The sequence below is a fragment of the Vicia villosa genome, linkage group LG5 (genome assembly GCF_029867415.1).
Source record: "Vicia villosa cultivar HV-30 ecotype Madison, WI linkage group LG5, Vvil1.0, whole genome shotgun sequence".
In the NCBI taxonomy this organism is placed as follows: Eukaryota; Viridiplantae; Streptophyta; class Magnoliopsida; order Fabales; family Fabaceae; genus Vicia; species Vicia villosa.
In genome coordinates this window covers 50,649,869-50,667,689 of record NC_081184.1, presented here as the reverse complement: position 1 = coordinate 50,667,689, position 17,821 = coordinate 50,649,869, and the positions used below count along the sequence as shown (strand labels likewise).

General features: G+C 38.4%; 2 protein-coding genes across 2 annotated transcripts; both read left to right on the top strand.

Moving 5' to 3' along the window:
* Positions 1–3,371: 3,371 nt before the first annotated feature.
* Positions 3,372–4,847, top strand: LOC131604648 (uncharacterized). The gene is made up of 3 exons (XM_058877079.1): positions 3,372–3,500; positions 3,591–3,929; positions 4,062–4,847. Exons 1-3 carry the CDS (start codon positions 3,372–3,374, stop codon positions 4,845–4,847), a joined length of 1,254 nt encoding a protein of 417 aa, XP_058733062.1.
* Positions 4,848–13,647: 8,800 nt separating this feature from the next.
* Positions 13,648–14,386, top strand: LOC131604647 (uncharacterized mitochondrial protein AtMg00810-like). Its single transcript, XM_058877078.1, has 2 exons — positions 13,648–14,145; positions 14,243–14,386. Exons 1-2 carry the CDS (start codon positions 13,648–13,650, stop codon positions 14,384–14,386), a joined length of 642 nt encoding a protein of 213 aa, XP_058733061.1.
* Positions 14,387–17,821: the final 3,435 nt, after the last annotated feature.

Below are 17,821 nucleotides of genomic sequence, written 5' to 3'. Positions count from 1 at the left end.
GAGATTTTTTTCTTGTGTTGTCAACCCTAATACATTCACCTATATATACACAACGTAAACAAAGCATTAGGGGAGAGATTTTTGCAGTGAAGAACTCTAACCAAGCTTGCAAAAATTCAAGGAAAAACTCAATTCGGTTTCTGACTTGCAGGGCGATTCAAAGAATTTCAAGGTTTCAAACGCACTCCAGGGACTTCGTTGAACGTTTCCAGATCGGTACCAAGCATCCTCGCGCCAAGAACACGTTCATATAGACCACGGTTTGCGCTTCCTTAAAGTCCCTCGATTACTCTAATTTACGATGCATAAACATATTTCAATGGCATAATCTTGTTTATAATGATGCTTACAATGTTTCTGGATGTTTAATTATGTTTTCGTGCTCGTTTGCCATGGTTCCCGATTCTAGGGTTCATAGCTTTTGATTTGGGGCTTTTTAATTTAGGAAGAATTAAGACTCAAAACCAGTTCCATGTAATCCGCAATCTCTGGACGATCGCAACTGTGTATTCGCGAAATATTTTTGCTTCGTTTTTTGGCTCTTATGATTTTCGCAGGTGTAATAGCTCCATGTTTTTATAGCACCCTGGTTATGAGCGCTGTAATAAGTTTGCTGCTGAAAATTGGTGGAGAAGATGATGAGGTGGCCATGCGTGATTGGCCCATTCAAAACAAACTAGCGCGCGAAATTGGGTGGAAGTGCCCTCGGATCCCACGCATCATGATGCACCCGCTTGCCATGCACCCTCGTCTGTGAGCCACTAGATCTTCACTCCATCAAATCCAACGCTCCTGAAGATGCACGCCCACCATAGACCCTCAGCGCGTGCCACACATGATCAAGATAAGTATTTTCCAATTTTTTTTATTTTTAATTATATAATTATTTTATTTACTTCTTTTTTCATTTATATATATATTTGTTTTCTTCAAATAAAAACTAGTTTTATATATATATAGATTATATAAATTTTTTTTATATAAATAAATTTATGTTGATTATTTATTTATATTATATAAAATCTAATTCTTATATTATTTATAAAAGTATTATCTAAAATTGATTTAATTATTAAAAATCTTTAAAAAGTCTTATTTATTTTATTTAAATTCCAAAAATTCCATAAAATTATTTTTTTACACTCGATTTAATTATCCCGATTTAATTAATTAGGTCATTGGACCAATAATTAATTAAATCGCTTGTATTTTCTTATTTTAATTTTGTGCCCTAATCAGGGTTTAGGAAGAGCATGCCATACACTGATGTTATTTTCTTTCTGTATATTATCAGGGTTAGCAACATGATTTACCCCAAGCGCGCGCCTTCGACAAACCCCAAAGTTGAGTAATTTATTTCTAAATCCAATTTAAATTTTATTTATGTTATTTTATTTTTAGGATTTGCCTTGCGTTCACCCTCTCTTTCTGCCATGTCTTTTCAGGGTTACCTCCGAGGTTTCCTCCGACTCTAACCATATCAGATCAAATCGAACCAAAGCTAAGTGGCCTCGCTTATTTAATTATTAATTGTTTTATTTATTTATTCTTTATTTTCTGGTTAACCCTGCCAACCTTCGAATTAGCCATACACTCACCCAACCTTTTATTTACATTCTTTTTCAGGGTTGTCAATTGCCAAAGCTACGTTGTTGGTAACCCTAAACCTCATCTTTATATTTTTTATGATTATTATTATTACTTGTGTCAAACCCTGATAAGGGATCCACTGGTTACAATTTCCCGCCCCCCTTTATTGCTTTATATTATTATGTACTGCGTGGTTAGTAATTTAGGGAGTGCAAGATTGTAATTAACCTAGAATCACTAATTTACAAGATAATATAATTTGAATTGAATCACGTGATTGATGCACACACGCACGCTTTTTGGGTAACCCTCTCTGTTGCCTTGCTGCCTGTTGCCTGTTGCCTGTTGCCTGTTGCCTGTTGCCTTTGTGTTTTACAGAATAAGCCTCGTCCCTCGAATTCGAGGATACCTCAGCCATGTTGCCTAGATAAAAAGGTCACGACCCTAATGATGCTGCCTTCGATACACAAATGACCTCGACCCTCGGATGTTGCCTACGGAAAAAGGCTGAGGTATCTTCTGGCTGCCTACGAAAAGGCTTATTCTGATCCTTACCTTAGACTACCTGCCCTTCTATGGCATGGGACAGTCTTATGGCAAAGGATGCTTCGATGACCCTTCAACCTCCAAACGAAAGGCTTCCTGCCCTCTTATGGCAAGGATAGACCCTTTCATTCTGAAAGGCAAAAAGAGACCTATCATCTGAGTTTAAGGTAATTGCCCCTAATTGCCTTGCAATGCTCAAACCTTTTTATTATATTCTTTCTCATAATTTTTCAAAAGGGCAACGCTTATTCACAAGCTAAAGTCCCTATCTCTTTCATCTACTTTTTCTGAAAACGAGCAAGCAAAGCAATTAAGAGCCCATGGAAAACCATGGATGCAAAGGGTGCCTTACACCTTCCCTTTGCATAAATTACCCCCCGAACTTAGATTTCTTTAAAAAGGTTTTTTTCTGTTTCTTTTTGCCTTTCCGAATTTGTCGGTGGCGACTCTTGCTTACCGCGACATTCCGATTAATAAAAAGTCAGTTCACCGTGTTACAGAACTGGCGACTCTGCTGGGGAGATTTCGATTAAGAGGGGTTACCTTAAAAGTTTAGGATTCATTTTAAATGTTTTCTATTGTTTGCTTTGTTTGTTTTATTTTTCAGGGGCGTTTTGGGAATTAACTGAAGGACGAATCCTATTCCCGGATTCAAGTACATCTAAGATAGGAAGTGGCATAGTCATGGCGACCTCCTTCATGTATGTGGAGGATTGGTCAATATGAGAGTTCACGCTTGAGTTAGGCCTCTATAGGTGTTTACATGCTTCTCTTGTATGAGGGAGGTTCGTGTGGATACCTGTGGGTGAGTCGGAGCTCAAGGACCGTTAGTAACCTTTAACCCATCCTGACTTTTAGGAACGTAGTGGGGGGACTACTCTTGATGTATGTTGAGAGCATAGTCGCTACCCGATACTACAGCTCAGATAGGCTCTTTCTCAAAGTATCATTGCATGGTATGTATGTATCATGTTCGAGGGTGCTTTAGGAGGGTCGACAATTCTGAGTCACTTGGTAGAACCCGTTGCTGAAATTTCCTTATCCGTAGAAATACCCTTGGGAAGGACACTTGATCAAACTCCACGCAAGCCTTAATCCAAAAATTGTGTGATTTGTGTGGATTTACTTGTGTATGTGCATCATGCATACATGCATCATTCATACATGGCATAACTAACCCATTTCAAGGAATTGGAGGTTTCTTAACCGTATGTTGTTTTGTAGGTTGTTTGAATATGGAAACAAAAGGCCGTAAACCGTTCTTCCTCAATTTCAAGAAAGTGCCAACGCAATTGAAGATTTTCTGCGACAACATCTCTGGTTCTCTCAAATTCAGTGATTCTCTCAATACACTCATAAGTTTGGTACGAACTAATGTGGATGACGTTCTCCTCAACACCATGGTTCAATTCTATGATCCGTTACTACATTGCTTCACTTATAGAGATTTTCAGTTAGTACCATCCTTGGAAGAATTCTCCTACTTGCTTGGACTTCCTGTGCTTAATAAAATTCCTTATACTGGTAAAGAAGAAGAGCCTAAGTTGGAAGTCATTGCTGCTGCCCTGCACTTGCCAAGATCAGAAATTGAGAAGGTTTGGATTAGTAAGAAAGAGTATTCTGGATTACCCCTTGATTTCCTCTACGAAAAAGCGGAGATTCTTGCTAAAGCTTCAAGTATGGATGCCTTGGAAGCTGTGTTGTCTCTCTTAATTTATGGACAAGTTTTGTTTTTCCATTATGACAAAATTGTTGATGTGGCTGCTATCAATATATTCCTTAGCAAGAATCCGGTTCCTACTTTACTTGGTGACTTACTACATTCTATTCATTTCCGAGTATCAAAAAGGAAAGGTTGTGTCCTAGGATGTGCTTCTCTATTGCATAAGTGGTTTATTTCGCACTTACCTCTCTCCGTAAGAAAGAATGAAGAAGGATTAACTTGGGCTCAGAGAATTATGAAGCTTTCTTTCGACGACATCCTATGGTACCAAAAGAAGTTCGAGGGAACCTTGCTATTTGATAGTTGTGGAGATTTCCCTAATATACCTCTTCTTGGTGTTCGTGGAGGAATATCTTATAATCCCATTCTAGCTCGACATCAGTTTGGCTTTGCCTTGAAGGACAAACCGCGTTCTTTGTATCTTAGTGCAGAATATTTCCATTATGATTCCGACAAAGAGAAGAAGAGAGACCTTTTCATCAAAGCTTGGATGAAAGTAAAGAAAGTTGGCGCAAAGGATATAGGAAGGAGAAATTATATGCCATGGGATCCATATTTCCAATGGGTTTATGATCGAGTTATGGAATTTGGGATGCCTTATCCATCTGATACACCCATAGTTCCAAGGGTAGCTCCTCCTGCTGCCCCAATTGCATTTGAGCCATATATTCCTGCTCCAAATGAAGACCTGGTTGCAACTGTTAACCGACTGAAAAGGGAAAGGGAAGACTTTGAGAGACGCTTACTAAAAGTGGAAGCTGAAAAAGAGGTGTTAGTACAAGATGCCAAAGAGCGAGAGACTTTACTTGATTACTTTTCCCGCAAATGGAAGATTGAAGATTTTGTTTCTCCAGATCAGATTAATTCATGGGAAAACGAAATTTCTAGGCTTGTTCAAGAAAGAGAGGAAATGATCAAGGCACACAAGGAAGAAGTCCGGGTCCTAAAGAGGAAGCGTCGTCAGGAAGACAAAAATCCTGGAATTTAGTGTCTTTATTTATTATTAATTTCTTTTATTTTAATGTAACTTTTGGGGTTATGACCTTACAATTTAATTAATAAATAATGTTTTTTCTTTGTTTCAACACGAGTTAAAATTCTTTCAATTCCTTGAAAACATTGCATATGCATAATCATATCATTCATAAACATTACATCACAGGTTTCATAAAAGCCAATACCTCATCTTTCCGCTGTTTATTTCAGTAAGAAAGATGGATCTCGAACAATCTGTCAAAAATCTTCAGGCTCAGAATAACCAGTTCCAGAAAATAATCTTTCACTTAGCCAAGGGGCAAGAAGAATTAAAGGCACTTCTGTCCGAGAAGGAGAAGGACCAACAAAGGGAGCAAGGTGTGCAAGATAAATGGAAATCCAAACCTAAGCGATCATTCACTCCGTTGCACATGCCGATGTCTCAAGTTCTGCAACAACTGCTCAACCAGAACTTGATAACCTTATTACCTTCATATTCAATCCCTACAAATCCTGCTCCTGGGTATAAGTACCATGCGAGATGTGCTTATCATTCGAATAGCCCTGGCCATGACACAGAGGATTGTGGACCATTGAAGCATAAGATCCAAGACTTAATTGACAACAAGATCATTGACTTCAATTCAACTGGGGGGCCTTACATGGCTAATACCATGTGTAAACAACAAGTTGGGGAAGCTCTGATCTCCACATCAGCATCACAACCACAACATAAGCATAACGCGCCTAAAAGACAATTCACAAAGATCAACATGACTTTGGCCGAAGCGTTGCAACAGATGCTGAGGAAAGGGCTAATGACTTTGAGGGATCCTCCTCGGAATCCTAACATTTCGTCTCATCAGTATAATCCTAATGCAAGATGTGCTTACCACTCCGACAGCATCGGACATGACACTAACGATTGTTGGCTATTGAAGAATAAAATCCAAGACCTCATTGATGATAAGATGATTGATTTCAATTCACCTGAGGAATCTCATGTGGCTAATGCTGGGAACAATCGGAAAGGTCACAATGAACCCAACCAATCTGTAGGGACAATTCTGATCTCTACACCAGTTCCACAACAAAGATGCAAGTCAGGAGCACCTAAGCGTCAGTTCACGAAGATCAACATGTCACTGGCTCAGGCATTACAACATTTGTTGAAAGCAAACTTGATCACTGTGAGGGGTCCTCCTGTAAAGCCCAACACTTCCGCTCCCAGCTATAAGCCCAATGCGAGGTGCGCATACCACTCCAATAGCCCTGGACATGATACAAATGATTGTTGGCCATTGAAGAACAAGATTCAAGACATGATCGATGCTGGTGAAATTGAATTCCCTCATCCCCAGACTCCTATAGTGATCCCTGCTCCCAGGCACAATCACGACAAGAATGATTAATGTCATAGTGGATGAACTTTAGATCATTAGATTTACTTTCATTTGCAATTTCTATTCTGTTTGTTTAAACATTCAAATTATGATAGACATTATTTGTTTTAATAATCATCATCAGTGCATTGCATATATTTGTCTTGAATAAATTATTTCGTTATCACTCATTTTAAATTATGTCTTTATTCTGCATATGTTTTTGTGATACTCAACTCCTGCTAAAGTTGTATACCTTTTGAGGAAGGATGACGAAAATGATACCGCAACCTCATACAATATGCTTTTGAACGGACTATGCTGACGATGTACAGGCATTGTTTCAATTCCTAAACAGTGGAGATATAAGGATGGTAATCCCTCGTCAACCCCTTTGAGCCTAAGGAGTAGAAGTTTCTTTTTGTACGAAACACCCGCATTTTTAACCTGGGGCAGGGTAGTTCTCAGTTAGTTTGGCTGTGCATTCTATTTTAAGAGAATCACTCTGTACACCTTTCAACAAAGGTTTCAATCACAAGCGTTCATCCGTACACATCAAAGAAGTGTTGGAGATGTCAATCAAAAGCCAATGATGGTTCATCAATCATTAAGCAAGGCAGTCAATATCTTTCAAAAAAAATGAATAAATATATGCACAAAGAAAAGCCTGCTAAGTCAAAAAACAAAAAGATGACTTAGGCAAAAATCGAGGCATCCCGCTGACTGTAAGCTTAAAATAGACAGTTCAGGCAAAAGTTAGGGATATCAAAAGATGAAAAAAGAGAAGTCAATAAATTCCTGAACGACACAATGTTGTGACTACCGAAAGGAAGAAGTGACTGCCATCTCAAAAATTCTCTTTGCTTGCGAATCATCATCATTATCAAAGGTGCAAACCCAAAAGTCTCTTGGAACCTGAATGCATAAGCCGAATTTACTGAGTTTAGGACTGAAGATCATCACGAAGAGGGGTGGGGATAAATAAACTTTGAGCCTTTATCCTTTGTTTCTTAAACCGTGAACCAAGCCACGTTACAACCCTTGAAAGTCCTAATTGAAGCATGGTTAGTTCGAAAGCATACTGTCACCAAAAAAAAAAGGTATCCTGACTCCTTAAGGTTTACCAAAAACGAGGAGTCGGTATTTCATTCTTACAAACATTATTGCAAATATCATTTTTTTACAAGTGTCGTGTTTTTGCATCTCATGTTTTAAAGGTTTTTCAAAAATTCAAGACAAACGTATGCATTGCATCTCATGAATTCATTATTAAACATATTCTGCTACATAATTTCAAATGTTAGCATCAGAAAGAACTTGCACAGGGTACAACTAATGACTGAAAGTTATCCCGACAGACAAGATTACGCCGAGAAGCAATGTATCCTACGTATACAAGGGGCATGGCATGCTTTGCCCAACCAATCTGGGGCAATCCAGTCAAGATTATAAGAATCTCTCAAAAGCCAAACAATCAAAGGCATACACCTCAAGTGGGTTTCAAACTATTTGTCCAAACAATCTGGGGCAATCAAGTCAAGATTCCGAGAACCTCTCAAGGATGCCAAAATAATCAGGGGCACGCATCCAAGAAAATCTGAAGCTACTTCTCAACCAACATAGGACATCATATTGGGCATATGATTACTAGGGGCATGTCTCCTAAAGTGCACATCTTATAAAGGCCTCGCAAGGCGAATCTTTCCAAAGTTCCTGCTAACTGGGGGGCAAATCTATACAAGTCCAGTTTGACATTTTAAGTGACGTGTCCTAAATCAAGTAGTAGTTACTATAATACTGGGGGCAACTTTCACCCATGTCTCCCCACAAAGTCGGGTTCACAAGATCATATCCCCACAGAGTAATCATTAAGAAGATATCTTCAAACGCTCCCGATAGAGACATGGCTGCCCAACAGAGTTTACATCTTCAACACTGTCGCTCTCCTCCAACATGATTTATCAATATCTTTATCACCAATCAGGGAACATCAAGTCACTGATCATCTCCAAGCAGAAATCATAAATTCCCAGCTGAGCATCTTCAAGACAAGATCAGACAGTACAATTACAAGGACATAAAGATCTACTTTCTTAATCAAAGACAACATAAATCATATTCACATATCATATGTCATAAACATGTTCATACACTGCATACATTACCTCATAATGAACTCATACATAACATGCAAAAGCTCTCATTTATTTTGAGGGATTCATTACATAACCCATGCATCATGACATTGCATAAAGATTAACCTTACCTTTTTCAGAATACAGGTACCGACAAATGAACGAAATCTCCAACTTTCCAAGATCTAATTCAGCTACTACGAATGGTACTGACACGATCAACGCTCGAAGATCTAATTCATTTACCACGAACGGTAATGACACGATCACTTTCAAAGTCTAATTCAGCTACTACGAACAGTACTGACACGACAAAAGATCTAATTCGGTTACTACGAACGGTACTGACACGGTCAACTCTCAGAGATCTAATTCTATCATCACGAACGGTGTAGACACGGTCACTGACCTTCTCAGTCTAATTCAGCTACTACGAACGGTACTGACACGACAGAAGATCTAATTCAGATACTACGAACGGTACTGACACGATCAAATTTCAGAGGTCTAAGTCTATCATCACGAACGGTGTGGACACGATCACTGGCCTTCCCAGTCTAATTCAGTCACTACGAACGGTGCTGACACGACAAGAGAATCTAATTCTATCATCACGAACGATGAAGACACGATTATCTCCTCAGATCTAATTCTATCATCACGAACGATGAAGACACGATCATCTTTCCAAGATCTAATTCAAGTATCACGAACGATACTGACACGATCAATTCCCAAGGATCTAATTCATCTACCACGAACGGTAATGACACGATCAACGCGCAAACAACATCTTCTCAAAATTCAACTACCAGATGGCATCCACAAGCCCATCTCCGACAAAAGTCCCTACTTCAAATAGGGCAAATTTCTTGGTATTCTTATGTTCAATCATCTTCCACCTTCAGATACCGACTGGCGCGCAAACCACTCTACATCTTCAGGTTTAAGATAATTGAACAGGGGCAGCTGTCATACCCCAAAATTTGCCCATGCTATTTTTCATACACAAAACCAAATCAAAAGACAAAGCTTCAAAACACAGTCTCCCACACAGAAGTTCTAAACTAGGGTTTGAATAATTCAGAGGAAAATCATTGAATCAATGGCTCAAGGTGGTTCCATAGGGTCACTAACATCCCAAAGTATCTCCATATAAAGTTTCAAGTCAAACAGAGCAAATTTAGTCCCTCAAATCCTGATTAGGTCAACAGTCGACTCCCAAGGGCAAAACAGTCATTATACAGTCAAAACTCAAGATATTTGGTCAACAACATTCTCATAACCCTAAAATCATCATTTGATCAAGGGTTGATCATGATGATGCAAGGAAAGATCAGAGAAGTCAAAAGTCAAGAGTTACTATTTTGGGCATGAACTAAAAAAGTCAACCAAACTTTGAAAATTCACCAAATATTCATACTTCATCAGAAAAATTCCCACCAAAGCTCATTTTGAAGGGAATTCATTCCTCTATCCAATGGCCCAAGAATCAGAGCTCATAGGTCAACGGTTTAAGAGATATGGCTTCATACATTATAGGTCCTTTTCAAAAGTCAACAAAAAGACACTTTTTTCAAAAGCTCATAAAATGAGAATGAAAAATGATTTTGATATGAGACCAAATACATTGGTTAGAGGACTCTCTAAGGTTTCCAAAATGTCCTAGAACACTTCCATACCTCAAAAATTGAGGGAGATAGGCCTTGTCAAAATTAGGTTATTTTGGAAGGAAAAAATGTGAAGGAATTCAAATATCTTGTAAATGGGCCCAAGTTCTTTTGATCCAATCTTACTACACAAGTCATCCAAGGCCCAAAATCTTTTTCCATGAAATTATATGTCTTATTTGATTTATTATGAATTTTTAAGTCATTTAAAAAGGATTAAAATCAAATATATTATGAGAAAATCAAATATTTGGTTCAAGATCTTATGAGGATCCATTTCAATCACCATTTAAGTGTTATTTTCAATAAAATTTCGGGCACATGTTAATTGGAAGGGATTGAGGCAATTTGGGCCAAAATAGGAAACATTCATAAATCATATTTGCAAGATTTCCAATCAAAGATTACATGAGATTTTTTTCTTGTGTTGTCAACCCTAATACATTCACCTATATATACACAACGTAAACAAAGCATTAGGGGAGAGATTTTTGCAGTGAAGAACTCTAACCAAGCTTGCAAAAATTCAAGGAAAAACTCAATTCGGTTTCTGACTTGCAGGGCGATTCAAAGAATTTCAAGGTTTCAAACGCACTCCAGGGACTTCGTTGAACGTTTCCAGATCGGTACCAAGCATCCTCGCGCCAAGAACACGTTCATATAGACCACGGTTTGCGCTTCCTTAAAGTCCCTCGATTACTCTAATTTACGATGCATAAACATATTTCAATGGCATAATCTTGTTTATAATGATGCTTACAATGTTTCTGGATGTTTAATTATGTTTTCGTGCTCGTTTGCCATGGTTCCCGATTCTAGGGTTCATAGCTTTTGATTTGGGGCTTTTTAATTTAGGAAGAATTAAGACTCAAAACCAGTTCCATGTAATCCGCAATCTCTGGACGATCGCAACTGTGTATTCGCGAAATATTTTTGCTTCGTTTTTTGGCTCTTATGATTTTCGCAGGTGTAATAGCTCCATGTTTTTATAGCACCCTGGTTATGAGCGCTGTAATAAGTTTGCTGCTGAAAATTGGTGGAGAAGATGATGAGGTGGCCATGCGTGATTGGCCCATTCAAAACAAACTAGCGCGCGAAATTGGGTGGAAGTGCCCTCGGATCCCACGCATCATGATGCACCCGCTTGCCATGCACCCTCGTCTGTGAGCCACTAGATCTTCACTCCATCAAATCCAACGCTCCTGAAGATGCACGCCCACCATAGACCCTCAGCGCGTGCCACACATGATCAAGATAAGTATTTTCCAATTTTTTTTATTTTTAATTATATAATTATTTTATTTACTTCTTTTTTCATTTATATATATATTTGTTTTCTTCAAATAAAAACTAGTTTTATATATATATAGATTATATAAATTTTTTTTATATAAATAAATTTATGTTGATTATTTATTTATATTATATAAAATCTAATTCTTATATTATTTATAAAAGTATTATCTAAAATTGATTTAATTATTAAAAATCTTTAAAAAGTCTTATTTATTTTATTTAAATTCCAAAAATTCCATAAAATTATTTTTTTACACTCGATTTAATTATCCCGATTTAATTAATTAGGTCATTGGACCAATAATTAATTAAATCGCTTGTATTTTCTTATTTTAATTTTGTGCCCTAATCAGGGTTTAGGAAGAGCATGCCATACACTGATGTTATTTTCTTTCTGTATATTATCAGGGTTAGCAACATGATTTGCCCCAAGCGCGCGCCTTCGACAAACCCCAAAGTTGAGTAATTTATTTCTAAATCCAATTTAAATTTTATTTATGTTATTTTATTTTTAGGATTTGCCTTGCGTTCACCCTCTCTTTCTGCCATGTCTTTTAAGGGTTACCTCCGAGGTTTCCTTCGACTCTAACCATATCAGATCAAATCGAACCAAAGCTAAGTGGCCTCGCTTATTTAATTATTAATTGTTTTATTTATTTATTCTTTATTTTCTGGTTAACCCTGCCAACCTTCGAATTAGCCATACACTCACCCAACCTTTTATTTACATTCTTTTTCAGGGTTGTCAATTGCCAAAGCTACGTTGTTGGTAACCCTAAACCTCATCTTTATATTTTTTATGATTATTATTATTACTTGTGTCAAACCCTGATAAGGGATCCACTGGTTACAATTTCCCGCCCCCCTTTATTGCTTTATATTATTATGTACTGCGTGGTTAGTAATTTAGGGAGTGCAAGATTGTAATTAACCTAGAATCACTAATTTACAAGATAATATAATTTGAATTGAATCACGTGATTGATGCACACACGCACGCTTTTTGGGTAACCCTCTCTGTTGCCTTGCTGCCTGTTGCCTGTTGCCTGTTGCCTGTTGCCTTTGTGTTTTGCAGAATAAGCCTCGTCCCTCGAATTCGAGGATACCTCAGCCATGTTGCCTAGATAAAAAGGTCACGACCCTAATGATGCTGCCTTCGATACACAAATGACCTCGACCCTCGGATGTTGCCTACGGAAAAAGGCTGAGGTATCTTCTGGCTGCCTACGAAAAGGCTTATTCTGATCCTTACCTTAGACTACCTGCCCTTCTATGGCATGGGACAGTCTTATGGCAAAGGATGCTTCGATGACCCTTCAACCTCCAAACGAAAGGCTTCCTGCCCTCTTATGGCAAGGATAGACCCTTTCATTCTGAAAGGCAAAAAGAGACCTATCATCTGAGTTTAAGGTAATTGCCCCTAATTGCCTTGCAATGCTCAAACCTTTTTATTATATTCTTTCTCATAATTTTTCAAAAGGGCAACGCTTATTCACAAGCTAAAGTCCCTATCTCTTTCATCTACTTTTTCTGAAAACGAGCAAGCAAAGCAATTAAGAGCCCATGGAAAACCATGGATGCAAAGGGTGCCTTACACCTTCCCTTTGCATAAATTACCCCCCGAACTTAGATTTCTTTAAAAAGGTTTTTTTCTGTTTCTTTTTGCCTTTTCGAATTTGTCGGTGGCGACTCTTGCTTACCGCGACATTCCGATTAATAAAAAGTCAGTTCATCGTGTTACAATTTTCTCCTTTTTTGTAATGCTTACGTGTCCACATCCTATAGGGTGCATATATTCTTTTTTATACCATTGGGTATATATAGATAGAGGTTAGTTGATTGGAGCTAACTGAAATCTATAACAAACTGTAACTGATTTACTAGATGAAGAAAACTTCATCTTCATCCCTTCTCAATCCACAGTTTTTCACAATTTTTCCACTCTTGTATGATTCAGTTCTTTGTAGCTTGGCAATGTCAATGTGGTATCAGTAGACTTCATCTGCAGATCTTCGTTTCACAATATCTGATTTTTGTTTCTTCTCTCGCTTCTGATTTGTTTGTCAAGCTTTTTCCTTCCTTTTCTCCACGCCGCCATGGAAGATCAACAGCAGAACCCATTCTTCATACATCATTCCGATCACCTAGATTCTACGAAATTAAAAGAAATTAAGACACTCCTACAGAAACACTTTAGAATTAAATTTCTGGGAGATCTTCATTATTTTTTGGGCTTGGAGATTGCAAAGTCTAACAGTGGGATCCATCTTTGTCAACGAAAATACACCTTGCAGCTCCTTCAAGATACAGGTTATCTTGCATCCAAGCATATGCGTGTGCCTCTTGATTCTGCAACATCATTCAATGATACTGATGGTGAGAGTCTTGCTGATGTTTCTGCCTATCAAAGACTCATAGGAAAACTGATGTACTTGACAATTTCAAGACCTGGCATCGCATATGCAGTTAATAGACTGAGTCAGTTTATGCAAAAGTCGCGTACCAGTCACTTAGCAGGCGTGCACCATGTTTTGCAGTACCTTAAAGGCACGCCAGACAAAGGTTTGTTTTTTCCTAGTAAATCCTCGTATCGTATTACAGCTTTTGCAGATGCTGATTGGGGAAGTTGCAAGGTTACGCGCAAGTCAACCATCGGTTTTTGTGTTTTCTTTGGTGATGCCTTAATATCATGGAAGTCCAAGAAGCAGCCTACCGTTGCCAGGTCATCTGCCGAGGCAGAATATCGCGCTCTAGCATCTCTCACTTCTGAGCTGCTATGGATACGTCAGCTGTTGCGCACTTTTGAAGTCAATGTGCAGTTTGTGATGGTATTCTGTGATAGTATCTGCTGTACAACTTGCAACAAATCCTCTTAGCCATGAAAGATCCAGACATGTTGACATAGACTGTCATTTCATTCGACAGAATGTACAGAACCAGTTTCTCAAGTTAATTCATGTGAAATCAACACAGCAACTGGCTGATCCTCTCACTAAGGTTTTACCATGGGCATTGTATGACTCTCTTACTTCCAAGTGGGGAATGGTGGACATTTATCTTCCCACTTGAGGGGGAGTATTAGGAGATTACTAGATTTTATTTTCTCCTTTTTTGTAATGCTTACGTGTCCACATCCTATAGGGTGCATATCTTCTTTTTTATACTATTGGGTATATATAGATAGAGGTTAGTTGATTGTAGCTAACTGAAATCCATAACAAACTGTAATTGATTTACCAGATGAAGAAAACTTCATCTTCATCCCTTCTCAATCCACAGTTTTTCCACTCTTGTATGATTCAGTTCTTTGTAGCTTGGCAATGTCAATAGAACTTGAGGAGAAGAAAAATGACCAGGCTAAAGATCTAGCGGGCCTCTAAGAAGAACGGGTCACCTTGAATAACCAGCTCTAAGATATTTCTAACGATGACGTGAAAAAAGGTTGTCTTTAATAATATTTTGGAATAGCTAGAGTCCATAGTTCCTGACCTTCAGGCTTTTCACAGTGCCTTCTGTTTAACATAATCATTATGTAACTCGTAATTTTGATATATCTAATGACTTTTGTTTCTGCGATTGTATTGTTGTAATTGACTTGTTGTGTCGGTATGCTGTATTTAGCATTTTTGGATGCCGCTTCACCCAATAGTGGGGCTCGGATCCATCGAGATGTGTTTGTACCTTTGAAGTGCGCTCCAGGTCACATAGGATTGTTTCCTAAGTATGGTAAGGATCTTCTTCCCTGCCACGAGGTATTAATCAGACTGAGGTGGGTGTCTCCGGGCTCCACCACCTAACGCCCTTGGATTGACTAGATCCAAAGGTGGTGGGGTGGGGGTGCGCCATCTACACAACGATGAATGTAGTGCGTTTTAAGCCGTATTAGATAAACAATAATGCATTTAGTTTGTATCGAATACACATGAATGCAAGTAATTTCCGTTTTTATTTTCCTACGAGACGATAGAGAGAAAATATCGCAATATGGGAATAATAACAGGCAAATAGTTGCATTCATATCGGATTCAATTAGTTACATAGAAATGGAATTAAAATAAATCATTAACTATAATACTGCTTCAACTTAGCGACATTCCATGTCCTCGATATCTGCTATCCTTCAAGAGACTATAAGAGATATGCCACTCTTCCGTTACTAGCTTGCAAACGCTAGGGACCTTCCAAATTAGCAGCTAGTTTTCCATCTCATATATTTTTCTTTCTGATTGTCTTCCCTCCAAAGCATTAAATCCCCGGTGTGGAATCCTTGGGGCCGAACGCGATGGTTGTACCATAAATTCATGTTTTGTTTAAGGACAATGCAGGTGAAAGAGGCTACCATTCTCTTTTCTTTTGAAAGGTCGATTTATTCTTTGATAGCTTTTCCGTTGCTTTATGCTGGTAATTAATTTGCTTCCCTCCAGCTCATTTATTTGATTTCTATCTGGATAACAGATTTTATTCCATAGGTTAAACGAAAAGGTAGTTTATCTTGTGGTAGAATATGGGGTAGTACGATTAGCCCACAAGACATGCGGTAGTTCATCAGTCCAATTGCCTTTGGCTTCTTCCAAACTTTGTTTCAAGACTCTTACTATCACTCGATTGATAGCCTCAACATGGCCTAGAATATCCATTCCACACTACATAAACGATTAAGGAGACGTTAATAAGTGTAGTTAAGTGGTCGGGGCATTAAAAACATCGTCGTGCCTTTGACACTGGTCGAATTTTTTCACATACTCCTGGGAAACTCAGACCATGGTCGACCAATACTATCGCGCTCTCAGAACTTTTTTAGCTAGTGCTCTTGCCCCTAGATGTTGCCAGGCGATTCCTTCTTGCATTTCCAGGAGGGCATAACTGACCTCTTCCTTTCCTAAGCACCTTAACAATGGTGTGGATAAGCCCCTTTTTTTATAAAGTTCCTCCGACCACTGTATCCCTGACCTTCTTTTAATTATTATTGTGTTAGATGGATCTGTCGGAAGGATTTTTAACTCGATATACCACTGAATCGTGGTCATCCAGGAGGGTGGAAGTGTGTTACTCACAAGTGTTATTATTTTCTCCTTACACAGGATTTTTTTCCTGATTTTTTGAGTGAAAGAGTGACTGATTACAGGGCTTCTAATGCTAACTAACCAAGATATGTCATCCGCTCAGGTGTTTTCCTTTCGAGGCATATGATTAATCTCGAATACCTTAAATCTGAAAGAGTCATTTGTCTTGGCTTCTCCTCTTATTTAGGAAACAACCAATTGGGAGTCCGTTCGTAGCTTAATGCATTCGGCCCCATTTCTACGCGAGTGTGATCTCGATAATAATGGTCTCATATTCAGCTTGGTTGCTGGTGGTCAGGAACTCGAACCTTACAAACACTTCCACTACTAAACCATATATATTTTTGTTGTGAATTCAATGCCACGAACAAAGTATAAAATAAGGGATGAATAAAGGACAAGGAAGAAGAGGAACACAAGATTGATTATAACTGCTATTCTTTTACTTTCTCTTAAAACAAGATTACAAGTTTACAAGAATAACAAATAACCTCTCTCACCCCAAATTAGGATTTGTAGCTTAGTAATGATGAGAGACTAGTATGCTATTTATAATAAAACCTAACATACTAACTAATGGGCTTTTTTCCACAAGGCCCATTACACAAGCCAACTTAATAAACAAGCTAACTTAACAAATTAGGGTTTAAACACTAAAACCTAATTTAACATGCTAACAACCCTAGCATCTTCGACACAAGCATGTGAACAACCTTCGACTTCATGCTTAATCCTATCGAACCAAGAAGCTACCCTTCGACCATACTAGAGTTCGATCCAATATCTCACAAATCTCCACCTTGGATATAACTCTACAACATCAAGGAAACAAACTAGCTTTCTTTGTGCAGCTTTATCAGCTGCATACAGTGGAAAAACTTGCAACTCGGCAATGTCTTGGTGATCATATCAGCACCATTGTCTTCAGTCGAAACCTTCAGCACTTGGACTTCTCCACGCTCGAATACTCCTCTGACGAAATGCAGTCTCACATCAATGTGCTTAGTTCGCTCATGATAGGCTGAATTCTTCGACAGGTGTATTGCACTTTGACTATCACATTTAACAGTGATACCTCGACCTTGAAGTTTCAGCTCCTTCGCAAAACCTTCGAGCCACAATGCTTCTTTCACAGCTTCAGTTAGGGCAATATACTCCGCTTCAGTGGTTGATAGAGCAACAACCTTCTGAAGTGTTGCTTTCCAACTAATTGCAGTGCCAAACATAGTGAAAACATATCCAGAAATAGATTTTCTGGAATCCATACAACCTGCATAATCAGAGTCGACATATCCTTCTATTACTGCTTTACTATCTTCACCCAAGGCTCCACCATAAATTAGAACTCTATTCAGAGACCCATTTATGTACCTTAAAATCCACTTTAATGCTTGCCAGTGAGCCTTTCTAGGGTTCGCCATGTACTTGCTTACAAGACTTA